This window comes from Papaver somniferum, chromosome 4, assembly GCF_003573695.1.
Source record: "Papaver somniferum cultivar HN1 chromosome 4, ASM357369v1, whole genome shotgun sequence".
In the NCBI taxonomy this organism is placed as follows: Eukaryota; Viridiplantae; Streptophyta; class Magnoliopsida; order Ranunculales; family Papaveraceae; genus Papaver; species Papaver somniferum.
The window spans coordinates 143374056-143391471 of NC_039361.1; the positions used below are offsets into that span (position 1 = coordinate 143374056).

The following is a 17416-nucleotide window of genomic DNA, read 5'->3' on the forward strand; positions in this document are numbered from 1 at the left end:
TTCTGGCCAGGGAGAACCAAGACTTGAAAGATAGGATTGCCCAATGCACGAAGACTAGCCAACAACTGGACGAAGCAAATTCTAAAGCACCAGAGCCTAATCGAGACCGAAAAATCATCCTAGCAAATGCCTCCAGGGGAAGCAGTGCATCCGATCCGGAATATGCCGCCGAAGAGTTAGACTATTATGACAGCGAAGTTCGAAGAAAGAAACGCTCAACTGAGCATGAGAACGTGGGATATTACCGCGCAATGGAGGAGCTGCGTGATGAGATGATGGCTGAGATTAGGAAGTTAAAAGCCATACAAGGCGGAGGAAGGCTTGAAGAGGTGATGAAAGAAGCTAACTCCACGCCCCTAACTCATCGCCTAGCAAATACCCCCATTCTGTTAAAGTGCCCTGTCCCAACTTTTGAATGCTACGACGGATCCAGTGATCCCGCGGCACATATCCGGTATTATAATCGTATATTATCCCGATGGAGTCAAAACGACGCTGTCCTCTGTAGATATTTCCCATCAAGTCTGAAGGGATCGGCTTTGTCTTGGTTTGACAACCTGCCACCTGATTCCATCAACTCATACGATCAACTCGCAGAGAAATTCTTGAGGACAAACCTGTACAACAAAGCTGTCAACACTGGAATGGATAAACTTTTTTCTCTGGAAATTGGCTACAAGGAGAACACGAGGGAATACACCAACAGATGGCACAAGATCTGCCAATCCATAGGGAGTGTGGATCCCGTAGTAAGTATCAACTGCTACAAGTGGGGATTAGACCGAATGAGTCCACTATTTGTTGAGATTCACGGAAGCGTTCCTAAGACAGAAGGAGATCTTCGAATAATTATTGAGAAGTACGCTCGTCTTGAAGAAATCCAGCGTGAGAACCCGAGGGCACAAACGCAGAGGCCTCACCGTACCAATTCCGCATAACAAACCAGCGGGGCCAAAAGAAATAGCTCAGTGGAACGGCCTCACGAAGATAGGAAGGAATGAAGAGATGAACGACGAAAATACGATCGAAAATTCGAAGATCAGGTTTACACGAAGCTCAATGCTAGCTACGCTCGTATCTTGCGAGAGATCAAAGGAAGGGAAAGTTTGGAGTGGTCGTGGTCTAAGGGAAAACATCCCCCAAGAACCGAGAAATCTAAAGATTACTGTGAGTATCATTGCTTCAATAGACACCAGACCGAGAAATGCAAAAACCTCAAAATAATGATCCAAAAATTGATTGATTCTGGCGAACTCAAGCAATACATACGAAAGGAGGTCACCGAGGACAGATCCAAACGGACCAAGCAAGTCCAACTTCCATAGGGAAACCGCACAATAAACACCATCTCGTGTTCCGAAGCCGCAGGTCCCTCCCTTACAGCGCAGATAGGAAAGAGGCTACGGAAGCAGTTCGAAGACCACTGCGAATTATATAAGATTGATGGCGTAGAGGTGGACGAGCACGAAGAATGGATGGACGCACCTATCATCTTCGATACTGAAGATATCGAAGAAGATATGGAAGACCATAACGATCCCTTGGTCCTCACACTACCAGTGGCCGGATGTAACCTCAAAAAGATCCTCATCGACGGGGGAAGCTCAGTGAACGTTCTATTCTACGACGCCTTCAAACGGATGAAGCTCCATGATGAACAGCTAATGACCTCTTATTACACCATCTACGGGTTCAATGGAGCGCCCACAAAGCCATTGGGAGACATCGTGTTGCAGGTGAACGTCGGACCCATGAAAGTAGAAACACGATTCAGCGTGGTTGACGCCCCATCCCCCTATAATGCCATTATTGGACGAAAGTGGGTACATAAACTCAAGGGAGTGGCAGCAACTTACTACCAATATCTCAGGTTCCCTACACCCGTGGGAGTGATGAAAATCAAGGGAGATCGGGTCTCTGCACAAGAGTGCCAGACCACTCAGGATCATATCAACAACGAACAAGAAGAGCAGCGAAAAACCCGAAGGATTAAAAATAAAGAAGCTGCGAAAGAAAAGGCCATAGACCTGTTCCTCAAGGAAACCGCAGGGAAGGGCTTGACAAAAGATGATAATGTCCTAAACACAGAGGCAAGTACTTCAGAAGCCAACGAAGGACAGAAACATACCAAATAGCAATTAAAGAACGTCCCAGTCCTCGGGAACCCGAAGCCGGTGTTCACACCAGTGGAGCCCGTAAAAGAAATCAACATAGGAACGGAAGAAAACCCGAAGGTGATCAAAGTAGGGACCATAATGGATGAAAGAAGAAAATATTCTCTAACCAAATTACTTAAAGAATACGCGGATGTATTCGCCTGGAAGTTAGGAGACATGCCGGGGATTGATCCGAAAATAATCCAACACGAGCTGCGCATCAAACCAGGCATCCCACCTTTCAGGCAGAAAATAAGAAAAGTTGCACCAGAGTATCATAAGGCAGTAGAAAAAGAACTTCAGAAACTATTAGAAGCAGGCTTCATCAAGGAAGTAAAATACCCTACATGGATCTCCAACATGGTCGTCGTTCCTAAGAAAAATGGAGGGGTTAGGATATGCATCGACTTTACTAACCTCAACAAGGCATGTCCAAAGGACAGCTATCCCCTGCCAAGCATAGATCAGCTGGTTGAAGCAGTGGAAGGATACAAAGAGCTGTCATTCATGGACGGATATTCTGGTTACAACCAAGTAGCCATGGCAGAAGAAGATCAACTACACACAACATTCTACACCCCGCATGGCCTTTATTGCTACACTAGAATGCCCTTTGGACTTCGAAACGCAGGGGCAATGTACCAAAGAATGTCGATGCTATCTTCAGGCCATGGATTGGTAGTACCCTAGAAGTCTACGTTGATGACATGCTCGTCAAAAGTACGCTGCGCAAAGATCACCACCGGGACCTGAGAGATATTTTCGAAGCAATGAGGAAACATCACATGAAAGTAAATCCAGAAAAATGCACTTTCGGTGTCACCTCAGGTAAATTCCTCGGATATCTGGTAACAAAAAGGGGCATTGAGGTAGACCCCGCAAAGATTCAGGCCATAGTAGAAATTCCATCCCCGAAGAATCTAAAAGAAGTGCATAAGCTCAATGGGTCCATAGCAGCCTTGGGAAGATTTATTGCCCGATCCTCGGACAAATGCAAACATTTTTTCAATATTCTCAAAAAAGGGAGTAAGTTTGAATGGACCGCAGAATGCGAAGAAGCTTTCCAAAGAATCAAGGAACACCTGGTCTAGTGGAACACCCACCTGGACCAATTCAACATCATTCATGAAATTCAACATTCCCAAAAATCCCAAGTTTTGGCGGATTTCTTAGCAGACCTCCCCCTGGACAACGATGAAAAGATTAGGGGAATACCAGAAGCCGACGAAGAAAGCAAGGATCCAGTTGATGTCCTCGAACCCGCGAGTCAAAGACAATGGGAAGTCTTCGTTGATGGTTCCAAAAATAAGGAAGGGGCAGGAATAAGCATTGTCATCACCAACCCAACTGGAGAAAGGATCGTACAGGCACTCAGGTTAGAATTCAAAGAGCATACTAATAACATCGTCGAATACGAGGCAGTCGTACATGCCCTCTGCTTAATAATAGAGATGGGGGTAACTGATGTAAGACTGACAAGTGATTCGAAGCTTGTCATACGGAAAATAGGGCTCGAATACAATGTGTACGACGACACCCTCTCAGCTTACATGGCCTTGGTCCAAACATTGGCATCACAAATTCCGAACATCAAGTTCCAGTACTTATGCAGAAGGGATCTCAGGCACGTGGATGCCCTAGCATATATATCATCCATGTTGAAGGACAAGAGTATCGAAGCTATCAAAATAACAAGGGTATACGAGCCCTCGATTGCAACACAATTTTCCTTTGCTATAAATCAAGATATAGTGGAAGAAAATATCGAAGATCAGGTGGGAGAAGACATCCGTGACTATTTTGACGAAGAAGATATCCTGTCAAGAGCAAATCAAGACGAAGATTTCAACAATGAAGATGATTGGAGAATGATGATCCATGCGTTTCTCAAGGATGGAACCTTACCCGCGGATCACAAACAAACCAGGAAAATACTCTCCAAAGTAGGAAGATATAATCTTCGGGATGGGATCCTGTACAAGAAATCTTTCCTCGGACCGTTACTACGTTGCTTATCCAGGAAAGAGGGGCATCGAATTCTAAACGACATCCATTATGGTGACGCAGGAAATCATAGCGGCATGAGATCACTAGCCGACAAAGCAAAAATGCAAGGATATTAATGTCCCACAATGATACAAGATGCTGCAAGAATGTCCCGACGATGTGAAGAATGTCAGCGTTTCGCCAAAAAGATACATGCACCAGCAACAACGTTGAATTCTGTGGATAGTCCGTGGCCATTCGCAAAATGGGGCATAGATATCGTTGGGCCTTTCATCGAAGGATCAGGGAAAAGGCGATTTTTGATAGTAGCCACGGACTACTTCAGTAAATGGGTGGAAGCCAAAGCCTTATCCAGGATCAGAGACGTGGACGTGTTTACTTTCATATTCCAAAACATTATTTGCAGGTTCGGCATACCAGCGGAAATCGTGTCCGATAATGGTAAACAATTACAGGGGAAAAACATAGACATGCTCTTCGACACTTTCAAAATAAGGAAAAACAAGTCCACCCCCATATAACCTCAAAGCAACGGACAAGCGGAAGCTACTAACAAGACTCTCGCCCTTATCCTCAAAAAGCAATTAGACGAACACAAGGGGCGATGGTGTGAACAACTACACAATGTATTATGGGCATACAGGACAACACGAAGATCTGCCACTGGGGAGTCCCCATTTCTCCTCACTTATGGAGCTGAAGCAGTCATCCCAACAGAGATCCTCATGCCAACCACAAAGACCGAAGCATGAGAGAAAAATCTCACAACAGACATGATGTTAGAGAGACTGGACGACCTGGAAGGAAGGAGGGAAGCAGCATTGCAGAAGATCGAAAATTATCAACGGAGACTAGCGAGAGAGTACAACAAAAAGGTTAAGCTTCAAAATTTTGTAGAAGGGCAGTATGTGCTAAGAACGATCCCGCAGTATCAACGAGAGAAGAAATGGGGAAAGTTAGCACCTACATGGGGAGGACCTTTTATAATACACGACATTGTGGGAAACGGTTCCTACTATCTTCGCAATCTGAAAGGCAAGGTCCTCCGGCACCCTTGGAATGCTAAATGGCTCGAACCGTACTACCCATAGTAGCAGCGCATCTTTGCATTCGCGTGAAGAATACCAGAAGAAGAAGGCAGCGTAACCGCTTTACATGTTTCTATCTCTGGACGAGGAGTAGCAGGCCTCAACCTATCAATCAAACAAACCTTTTGGGAAATCTTCAAGTAAACGAAATGTTCAAAAGGCCCACTGGATGAACACATGTACATTACATTATAAATTAACAATATTGGGGAAAGTAGTTAATCTACAATCTCTCCGGGCTCCCCTATCAGTGTCTATGAGTGTAAGACCAGGGGGAAGGCACCCAGCAGAAAGAGATACCCAACCAATTTTAAGGCAGCGGGTCGACAGAATGGGTGCATGTAAATATTTTCAAATAAGCATTCCATATCCTAGAACGCTGCCTCGGCCCCCACCGTTTGGGAATCCTATGGCCCAGGATTCGCCAGCGGGGTGACAGGTCTCAAGACGATCACGAAGGTATTTACCTTCGGTGTCGCACTCAAACACTCAACTTTTTACAAAACAAGTTATTTCTATTTTAACATTTCACAATACTTTAAAATAAAAAGATGAATTGATAACGCATGTACGCCAAAAGGATGATCCATTTCATAAAGAGTTGATTACAAGATTCAGCAAATAATTAAAGCAGGAAACACATCAAAAAATGATCCGAAATCATATAATCAACAAGGATCAACTTTCTATGACTAATAAAAGAAATCTACTTGGACGATACAGCTCCATCAACAGGGTTGTCTCTGCGAGATGAAGGTACGCTACCACCTGAAGAGGGCCCAGAAGAACCAGGAAAGGGCGCGGGAAGGGGACGGCGCGGGTAATTCTTGACAAGACCATGTTCGACTTTAAGACCAAGTTCAATCCTATCTAGGAATTTGTTGGTCTCTTCAGCAAACTGACATCGAGCCTTATAAGTGATAACAACGGTCCGCTGGTTGGCCTGAGACAGCAATGCAGATAGGCGTTCCGTCTCTTTGGAGGCAATCTCCGCTGCTTCCTCACGAGACGCGGACAACCCTTTGAAATAGTTGGCTTGTCCTTCCTGCTGCACTAAGGAAGATTGAGTTTTTTTAAGCTCATCATTTGCTGCGTGAAGCTGTCCCTCGAGTGCTGAAAACAAGAAATACCAAGGGGTTAAAACGAAGAAATAACAGAATCACACTCGATAAAACGAGGTTATACCTTCGACATTAGCCGAAGCCTCTTCATACTCATTGACAACTGCATCCCGAGCCTCATCAAGAAAGTCATATTCGGTGGATAGTTTCTTATAATCCGTTTGAAGGTTCGTAAGAGCAAATTGACTCGCGTCTAAATCTACCTGCTTCATCGAATCCAAGTGACGAAGATGGTTGACTTCGTCATTCACCTCCCCCATCCTTTTATGGAGTCGATACACATTCACTTCAAGATCTCTTTCAGACTCCACTTGGCGAGCAACATCAGCTCGAGACGCTGCTAGGGCTTTACTAAGAGCACCAACCTCGGCCCTAGCATTATCTCTTTCCTCGGAAACACGCAGCATACTATCCCTAACCCCGGGGCCTAAGAAAGAACGAGCTTGTTGTAACTCTCCTTCCAAAAAGCGCACTCTAGCCTCTAAGTCCGAAGCATATTCTCGAGCATCACGCAGGTTTTCACGCGTCCATAGCAGCGTACCATTAAACAAACAACGGTCATGATTGTACTTATTTTGCATATCAACCATGAGTGTTCGCTTTTCACGCCACTCAGCTGTTAAGGCGTTGTGCTCATCAGCACAGGCATTCCACTTTACGGCTTCGCTCTTCAACTTACCCACCAACTCGGCAATACGGGATTTCTGTCGTTCCCTTTCTTTCCGAAGCCATATCAACTCGGGGAATCCACCCACTGAAGATAGGGTGGGGAGACTCAGACAGAACACCAAAATACAGATAGGGAATCACAAGGAGTGAAAAATCAGTGAAAAATCCGTAAAATACGAACCTGTGAAGGACGAGACATTTTTACGAGTCTGCTCCAATTCGTTGCGGACTATAGCAAGTTCTGAACGAAGACTCTCCTCAGCGTTACCCAGCTGTTCTTTTTCCTTCAGACGACCCCTCAGTTCATTTATTTCCACTTCAGCCGCAGACAGTTCCTTTTCTCTATGACGAAGCTTAGCCTCCAACTTTAAAGACTTTTCTTTGAAGAATTGGTATAGAACATGGTTACAATGTTCGCTCCTCATCATCTACGTCACAAAAAACAAACATTATTATACCAAAGGGATCAGATACCACGAAGAACACAATGCGCGGATATCATAAAAAGAGTACAAGGATTTACCTCTAAAACACGCTGCTGGGGAAAACCGTATTGGTACCCATCAGCTATGGCCATCATATCAGCAACAGAGGAGGGAGGTTCAACCACTAGGTTAACTTACGAAGCTCTAAGATTCTTCTCCCACATCTCAGCAACGCGGGCTTCAGAAGACAATTGCATCATTCGACGAGTATAGGCGTCGGAATTTTTCTCACCAGTGACCACTGGGGTAGGGTTAGGGACGAACATCAGGTTCTTCTTCTTTAGCCAAGCCAAAATGGCATCTTCACCTTCAGGCATTAGCGAGTAAGGGAAATCCTCGGAAGGAGACTCAACCGCAGACTTCCTCTTGGCGGTTATCTCCTCACCCGCGCAAGTCTCGACATTACCACCCTCAGCATGACCACCCGCGTTCTCAGCTGGATGATCAGTGGTACCTTCTTTGCCAAGATCCCCAAGCACATCCCAATCATCAGTTGGGGAAAGCAATGAGAAGTCTTCGGCAAGACCCATGGCAGCATTCACATCGTTCCCCCGCGGAATATATCCTACCAAAAGAAAATTCTGGGGAAATAACGGGCAGAGTACCCACACCAACAATGTCATAGCCAACAGGGGCAGATCCACTCTCACCAGTGCCACCAACGGTAATGTTACCCCCAGCCTCACCATCACCACCCGCGACAACTTCTTCTTCACCATCACCACCCGCGGCAACTTCTTCTTCACCATCACCACCCGCGGAAACTTCTTCTTCACCATTACCACCTTCGTAATCAGGGTGAGAAGTGTCGGTACGCTCTTCTCCATTGGACATTTATTCATCCTCACCATACCCTTGGTTTACGGGACTCGTAACCTCCTCATAACCCTCAGCCTCACCGATAACCGCAGTAGAAGATTGTTTGGGTCCAAGTTTCTTCTTCTTAGACACCTACAAACCAGTATACATCCCACAAAGGCTCATTTTTTCCCTCACTTCAGAAATGAAAATTATTTCAAGCAAGGAAAAAGGGGAAAAAAGATAGAGAATATAAGAAGAAACTATACCTTGGCAGCAGCAGCACTCTTCGATGGATGGGCAGCACCAGAACCCTCCTCCTCATCTCCATCAATGACATCAAGAGCATAAGGAAAATTCATGCCCGCGAAATTCGGAAGCCAAGGACAGAAATCTCCATAACGAGCAGGAGGAGTTTCACGAGGCTTGCTATTTTCAGAAGGACGCCAACCGCGTGGACTCGTAATCCATCCATAAGCCCAAGGACCAACTACCTCAATAACAGAGCATGCCATTCATAATCATGGTCACGCTTAATCCTTTCACGAGCAGGAAAGAGTTTCCGTTTAGCAGATCCCTCAGTACCAGGAACATACTTAAGCTTGGCATCACTCACCTCACTCAAAAGACGAATTTCACCACGGGGAGCAGCAATATTACGAAGACTAACACTCCAAGGCTTTACGGTTTCTGTTGTTGACATAATCCCCAAAAGAACTGTTAAAATTCTGAGGAGTGTACCACTCTCTCTCAGCAGGATTTGGAACATAGCAGGTCATCATAGTCTCTCCCTTGCTTCGCAGGTAACATTCCTTCAGTGAACGAAGATAATTCCCAGATAGTTGTGACACGGAACGATTATGAGTGTTCGTGGAAGAGCCTTCGCGACTAGCCAACACGTCATAATAAAAGGAGTCACCCGACTTATATAGGGGCAACATAAGACCCGCCTCGAAGGCTCCAACCGTAGTCAACAGATGAAACTCGTCAAACTGATAATTAGCAAGGAGCTCGTAGGTGATATCATCTTCAGGGGCATAGAAGCGAACCTCAAAAGCTTGAAGTTCATGTTTTTCCTTGAACATCTCAAGATCAATATGCTTGAAATTGACCTTCTTCTTACCAACTGAAATGTTGCCTATCACGGGGACAGTTTCTTCTTCGTCTGCGGAATCAGAAGTAAGACCCAATTCAGAAGCTTTCCTTTTAGAAGGAAGATTTGTAGACGGATCAGCTCTTGACATAGTACCCTTGGAGTACTTCCCTTTGAAAGAAGCCGCGGGGGGAGGCGGCAAAGATTTCTGCGGAGGCACCGAAGGAGGAGCCATTGAACGAAGGGGCGGAACATCCACTATTTCAGTAAGAGGAGGAGGAGCCCGCGTACTCCTAGATTCATCACAAGGAGGAGCCTGCGTACTCCTAGAATCTTCACGAGGACGAGAAGGGGCGCGGTTAACAGCATACCTAGATCCAGAAGGACCCTTCGGCATATCCCCTTTCTTAGTAGGCACAACCTTCGCACCCGAGGAAGATGAAACCCTATGACCCCGAGGATCCGATTGCGAAGACTTGTAAGGACCTTCCCCAAGTGGAGATCTGTCAGAATCTCTACGCGGAGGGGATCTTGGCGGACTAGACGGCGGGGTTTGGTAAGGAGCCCGCGGACGATCAGACATATCTATAAGGAAACACAACAACAGTTTAGAGAAGAATAAGAGGAGATCACTAAAGATCAAAAAACCCATAATTGATGGTTCAAAAGGATAAAACATGAAAAACCCTAAGAACTAAAAAATACTCCATCCGACTCCAGGGATAATACTCAGATACAGACTCACAGACACTATAACAAAGAACAGTGGAAAGAATATATGCTTCGACATATATGATCTTCATCGCAAAACCAAGGATACAGCAGCAGGAGACAAACGGGTAGATACATAGATAAATCAATGATGAATAACTAATGAAGAACCCCATACCTGTATAAAAGAGGACGACAAGCACCAACCACAATCGAAGAAAGGAGGATCGGAGATATCAAAAGATACATGGGCAGCAACAATCAAGAGCGAAAGAAACAGAAGAAAGAAACAGAAAATTGAATGTTGTTATCTTCCTCACAAGAACGGTGATAATAAATGCCTAAAGAACAAGAATAGAAAACAAGAAGAGAATGAACACTGACAAGAAGAGGATAAACGTTTTTTTTCACATTCTCTTTCCTATTTATGAAGCTAGAGAAGACAATAACTGCTCCTCATACCAAGGAGCAGTTACGGGGAAAGTTAATGCAAAATGGGAAACGTGTAGGACTACCTTTCTTCTTCAAAATTGCAAAATACGCCCAAGTTAGAAGAAGAGGGGAAAATTGTATGTACACCTTTCATCATCCACCACGTGTACAGAAAGAGACACGTGGGAGGAATGCAAAGCGAGACATCAAAACATGGTAGCAAGCATCTCATCAGAAGACGCCATCGGTCAGCAGATCTGACGGTCAAGGACAGAGGATCACAGAGGTATGATGGCTCATAGGAGCACCAGATAATACCCCTTGGGTGTTAACACACCCAATCCCGAGGAAGATCCCAGATCAACGGCCGAGAGGAAGTTCGGCTGACACAGATGTGACCAGAAAAAGAAACACTTGTCTGACACGAGCAGACATCCATCTACCCGCATTAAATACCAAAGAGACATACACGTGTCAATCATCTCATGAAAGAGGCGAGGATAACCCTTCGTATTCAAGCTCAGGCCGCGGCATATGCCGAAGACCTCTGCGTAGTAGGCACAAAGCACAAGAAGATAAGATTACAACGGCACCTCAGAAATGGGATCCACGTTCCAATCCTATAAATACCCTTCTCCACTAAGAGAGGAGGGTTCGACGATTTTGGAGAGCAATTATAGGAGAATATAGGAGAGAGAAATAGGAAGAGTAAGTAATCCCCCTACTTCCGTAGACCAATGTATATTCTAAAGTCATTCGACTATCTTTGTAACCATTCAGTACATAGTGAAACACCAACCCCGTGGATGTATGCCTTAGTGCTGAACCACGTAAATCTGTCTCATTTACATTTCAGCACCTTACATTCAGCGTTAAACTTCATATGCTTTACATTTATACTTGATTCTTGGTTTATTCCTTTATAAGAACATTATCTACGATAATATTCGACTAGACAATGACAAGCCCGAAGGCTTCGAGTCGATGAATCGATATAATCATCCCCGTTATGCATACGACGTACATTTCTAGAATTAGGATGTATGCGAATATTGTTTGTGAACACGTGGATGGCTTCGTGATTTATGTGTTCACAACATTCGTAATAAGTTAATATATTTGACATCAAAGGTAGGAAATTCCCATCATGAACTCATATTTTGGATAAAAATTAGTAATAAAATAGGTCCTGAAGCATAATCATGTAAATAAACATTTGCACAATATGACATTTCAGAAGTGGAACTGCACAATTATAAAGGAAAGCTCAAAGGTATGGATGAAGTTTTTAAATATGAGAGTGCAGATTCCTTGGTTACAATAAAAGAACTACTTATATTATTTTTATTACTGACTATTATTAATGTTTTATTTTTAAGACCAATTAAGTCCACCCTCATACTTATTACGAGATATTATGCAGATGTACCATATCTGTTATGCAGATGTACCATATTTGTTGTTATATTTGTACATTACTAGGCTTGTACACCAAGTTATTTCTTTCCTGTTTTATCTCTGGTTCTTGTATATAAGACCAGACACATGTATAATTCGTTTGTACCTTTTACCTTAATCCAATATACCATGACAAATTCTGTCATGGTATCAGAGCCAGTCAAGATCTAAATCAAACCGTGTTTCCGCTGCAACAAACAAACGATAACCAGTAACCAGTATCAGAATCATAAAACTCAAAACCCTAGTGTCATATCTTCTTCATCACAACCCAACATGTCACGTGAAGATTATCAACCCATTACTGTGAAGTTTGATGGAACAAACTACAATCATTGGTCTTTCTTAATGAGAAGTTTCCTCAAGGGAAAAGCCATGTGGAAATATATTGACGGCAAAGCTAAGAAGCCTGCAAACGGAGTCGTTATCACTGACAAAGGAAAAGATACAGGAGAAGAAACTGCAGAGAGCTGGGAGATCAATAATCACAAAATATTAACCTGGATAAGCAACACAGTAGTAACATCTATAAGCATGCAACTTACAAGCTTTGAGACTGCCAAAGATGCATGGGAGTTTCTCTCAAAAAGGTATACCCAGATAAACTTTGCTCAACGTTATAAGTTAGAACATGATATTCGATCTATGAAACAACAGATGGAACAATCTGTCTCAGATTTTCACTCTGAGATGTCAATCATATGGAACCAGTTAGCACTAATGGAACCGAACTGGACAGCTGATATAGAGTTATGGCAAAATTACAGAGAAGAGTCTCGATTAGTTCAGCTCTTAATGGCATTAAGAGATGACTTTGAGACTGTGAGAGCCTCAATCCTCCATCGATCACCTCTTCCGTCTGTCGAAGCCGCATTGTCAGAACTCATCACTGAAGAAACTCGGAAAAGAATCAAATCAGACATACCAGTAGTGTTTGCAGTCAATTCACGTGCAAACTTTAACACTCATCTCAACTCTCAGAAAACTCATCGTGATTTCTCACAAATCCAGTGCTACAACTGTAAGAAACCAGGCCACCTAGCCAAGAACTGCACCGTGCCATCAGTGCAAAGTGGATCACAAAGCTCATCCACACCAAACAATCCAGCTGACATACAAGAGATGCTCAAGCAAGCACTCTCAATGGGTAACAATAACTCTACAGCAGCATCTGCACTATCTACTTCCACAAGTAGCTTTTCAAATGGTTGGTTTCTTGACTCAGGTGCATCTAACCATATGACTTTTGATTCTAGCATATTTGAGCAGAAAAGTCCTATTACTATACCTACAATCCAAACTGCAGATGGATCTGAACTGGCTGCCAGTCATATTGGTCAGATTAAAATCTCTGACAATATACATATATCTGATGTGTTGCTTGTTCCAAAAATAAGAATGAACCTTATATCAATTGGACAATTATGTAATCAGGGATTTAACATTCACTTCTTCTATTCTGGCTGTGTGATACAGGATCCCAAGACAGAGAAGCTTGTTGGGATAGGCCGTAGAGTAGGAAGATTGTATCTTCTCGAAAGACTGATTTCTCCTAGGCTGTCAAAGAGTGAGCTTGCCGCAACTGCAAATTCCTTTTCTCAGTCTGTGTCTCCTTTTATGTCATGGCATTCTAAGTTAGGACATATGTCCTTCTCTCGTCTCACTCATATGGTAAATAGTGGATTGTTAGGAACTATTCAGGTTGATAAAGAACCTTATTGCATCTCATGCAAATTAGGAAAACAAACTGCTCTTCCTTTCAGTAATAGTATAACTCATTATGTCAAACCTTTTGATCTCATCCACTCAGATGTATGGGGAAAATCTCCTATTATCTCTAAGGGAGGATCACTATATTATGTTACTTTCATTGATGATTTCTCCCGTTTTACCTGGATATATCTTTTCAGTTCTAGATCAGATTTTTTAAAAATTTACACAACCTTTTCTAGAATGATCAAGACCCAATTCGGAAAAACCATCAAAACATTCAGAGCTGATCAAGGGGGAGAGTATATATCAACTCCTTTCAGAGAATTCCTTGCAACAGAAGGTACCCTTCTCCAATTATCTTGCACTGAAACTCCACAGCAAAATGGTGTTGCAGAGAGAAAACACCGCCATATCATAGAGACAGCTAGAACACAACTCTTGTCAGCGTCAGTCCCTTCTAACTTTTGGGGTGAATCAGTCCTGACTGCAGTCTACAACATAAACCGTATTCCGTCCATAGTTACAGAAGGAATGTCTCCATATGAACGGTTATACAACAAGAAACCAGATTACTCTGAGCTTCGTGTTTTTGGGTCAACCTGCTTCGTTCTTCTTACTGAGAGAGAAAGAACCAAACTTAGCAAAAAGACTGCTATATGTGTATTCCTAGGCTATGGCATAGAATAAAAAGGTTATCGGTGTTATGATCCAGAAAGTCAAAGATTACGTGTTTCCAGACATGTTACATTCTGGGAGAATATACCCTTTTGGTCTCTTCCCACTAGTAAATCTCCCAACCTAGAACAATTCTCTTATCTAGATCCTTTTGAGGATATGCCTCAGTCCAATTCTCCATCAACATCCATTCAGCTTCCCTCCACTGATGTTACTCTTTTTGAATCTAGTGAAGCAATACAAGAGCACTCTATGGTTAGTCCTGACGCAGCTTCTCCAGAAGGGGATCCTATATCTGACAATGTTACTTTACCAACAAGAAATCGTCGACCACCAGTCAGGTTTGCAGACTATCATTGCTCATTATCATCGATTTTATATGTGCATGCACCAACTTCTTACAGGGAAGCATCTGTACTACCAGTCTGGCAACACTCTATGGATGAAGAATTAGTTACCCACAAAGAAGCTCATACTTGGGATATGGTTGTACTACCTCCAGGCTAGTCTGTAATTGGAAGTAAATGGGTATATAAAGTTAAAACTGACTCAGACGGCAAGATAGTTAGATACAAATCCCGTCTGGTTGCTCAAGGATACACTCAGGAGTATGGTATAGACTATGAAGAAACATTTGCCCATGTTGCCCGTATGACTACAGTTCGTACTCTTCTTGCTGTTGTTGTTGCTCGAAAATGGAATCTACATCAAATGGATGTGAAAAATGCCTTTCTTCATGGAGATCTTCAAGAAGAAGTGTATATGCGACCTCCACCTGGAATGTCTTACTCACCTAATCAAGTATGTAGGCTCCGTAAACCTCTCTATGGACTCAAACAAGCACCCCGTGCTTGGTTTGAAAAGTTTTCCAATGCTGTTCTACGATTTGGGTTCACTCAAAGTGCATATGATTCAGCCATGTTTACGCGTTCAACAACAAGGGGTATGGTTATTCTACTTCTCTACGTAGATGATATGGTTATTACAGGTGATGACATGAAAGACATTGATGCTCTTAAAACACATCTTAGTTCATGTTTTGAAATGAAGGATCTAGGCTCCTTACGTTACTTTCTTGGTTTAGAAGTTGATCACTCATCAAATGATTGTTTCATCTCTCAAGTAAAATATGCAACAGACATTCTTCAACGTGCAGGATTGACGGATAATAAAACTGCAGCCACACCTCTTGAATTGAACAACAAGCTTAGTCCTTCTGATGGAAAACTTCTTTCTAATCCTACCTTGTACCGTCAGATTGTGGGAAGTCTAAACTACTTAACTATTACTCGACCAGACATCAGTCATGCAGTGCATATAGTTAGTCAGTTCATGGCAGCTCCGCGATCCACTCACTATGTAGTTGTACTCAGAATCTTACATTATATCAAAGGGACATTGTATCAAGGAGTTACGTTTTCATCCACTTCTGATCTCTGCCTTCGTGCATATCCAGATTCAGATTGGGCAGGAGATATTACAGACAGACGCTCAACTACAGGCTATTGCATATTTTTAGGCAGTTCATTAATATCTTGGCGCAGCAAGAAGCAAAACGTAGTTTCCCGCTCTAGTGCTGAAGCAGAGTATAGAGCTCTTGCACACTCAACCTCAGAAACTGTTTGGCTGCGATGGCTTCTAGAAGATATGGGAGTTACTCTGTCAGAACCAACCCCATTGTACTGTGACAACAAGGCTGCTATTCACATTGCTCATAATGATGTTTTCCATGAACGTACAAAGCACATTGAAATTGACTGTCATTTTGTACGTCATCAGTACAAGAAACGGATCATCAACTTATCCTTTGTTTCTTCTGAGCTGCAACCTGCTGATCTTTTCACTAAGGCGATGTCTTCTGCACGCCTTAAGCTCTTAATTTCCAAACTCAACATGTGCTCTATCCCATGTTGAGTTTGAGGGGGGGTATTACGAGATATTATGCAGATGCATAATCTGTTATGCAGATGTACCATATTTGTTGTTATATTTGTACATTACTTGGCTTGTACACCAAGTTATTTCCTTCCTGTTTTATCTCTGGTTCTTGTATATAAGACCAGGCACATGTATAATTCGTTTGTACCTTTTACCTTAATCCAATATACCATGACAAATTCTGTCAATACTCACGCATAAACCAGTTTAAAACACCATTTTTAAAAGGTTGTATTAATCCTGATCATGGAGTAATTAGATTATTGGTTTCTATTTTCTAGAAAAATAAAAGAAAAAGGATATCAAAGTAAAGTAGGTTGTACCTTATTTGTGTCACTAAGAATAATGAAAAGGATCAGTATTATACCGGATTGCCGAGAACGTAAATTCACCGCCTGTAATTTACAGTAAAGACATTTAGTTATGATGCTGAACGACCATATACAGGAGACATGCGCGGTGGTTTATATAGATCGAAAAATGTTAAGTGCATTTCCATTTAAGCATTATTCCAAGGAGACAGGGGTACCGATCTCAAAAAGCAAGCGCCCCATAAAGGCAAAGCATAACACCGGGGAAAATTAGACCTACGGGGAAAAATTATGCATTTTAAGTTTCAAAGAGATTCCTTCGCATGCAGCTAAAATATTTGGGTTAACAGTTTGAAAGAAAATATGGAATTTGAAAAAAAAAATACACCCCCTAGTTTGGTCGAAGTATTTCCAAAAAGTCAACAAAAAACATCGTGTGATAACAATGTATAAAAAACTATTACGCTCACCTCATTTGACAGAATTTGTGCTATCAACGATGATCCTGGTATTATGGAACTGCAACACGATAAATATGAAAAACCAGGTACGTAAGTGGTTAGTGAATAAAAAAATTAGTCTTTCCGTGAACTGCAACACATCCGAATACATGCATCAAAACCAAAAAAAAAAGTGAAAAAACAAAAATTTAATCGAATACAAAGCTGAATTTTCATCCATGTTACACCGACAAAGCCAACGTTCTCCCATTTTCCCCATAGCTTGCTTATTCCGTTCAATACCCATTGAATCTTCAGCTG

The 17416-nt window shown here is 42.7% G+C and overlaps 1 protein-coding gene across 1 annotated transcript; it reads left to right on the top strand.

The window, feature by feature from the left end:
* The first annotated feature begins 15168 nt into the window (after positions 1-15168).
* Positions 15169-16320, top strand: LOC113273227 (uncharacterized mitochondrial protein AtMg00810-like). The gene has a single exon (XM_026522980.1). It carries the CDS (start codon positions 15169-15171, stop codon positions 16318-16320), a length of 1152 nt encoding a protein of 383 aa, XP_026378765.1.
* The last annotated feature ends 1096 nt before the right edge of the window (positions 16321-17416 follow it).

Excerpts from the sequence above, each read along its gene's own strand:
- LOC113273227 (XM_026522980.1), top strand. The coding sequence starts at position 15,169 with ATGCGACCTCCACCTGGAATGTCTTACTCACCTAATCAAGTATGTAGG.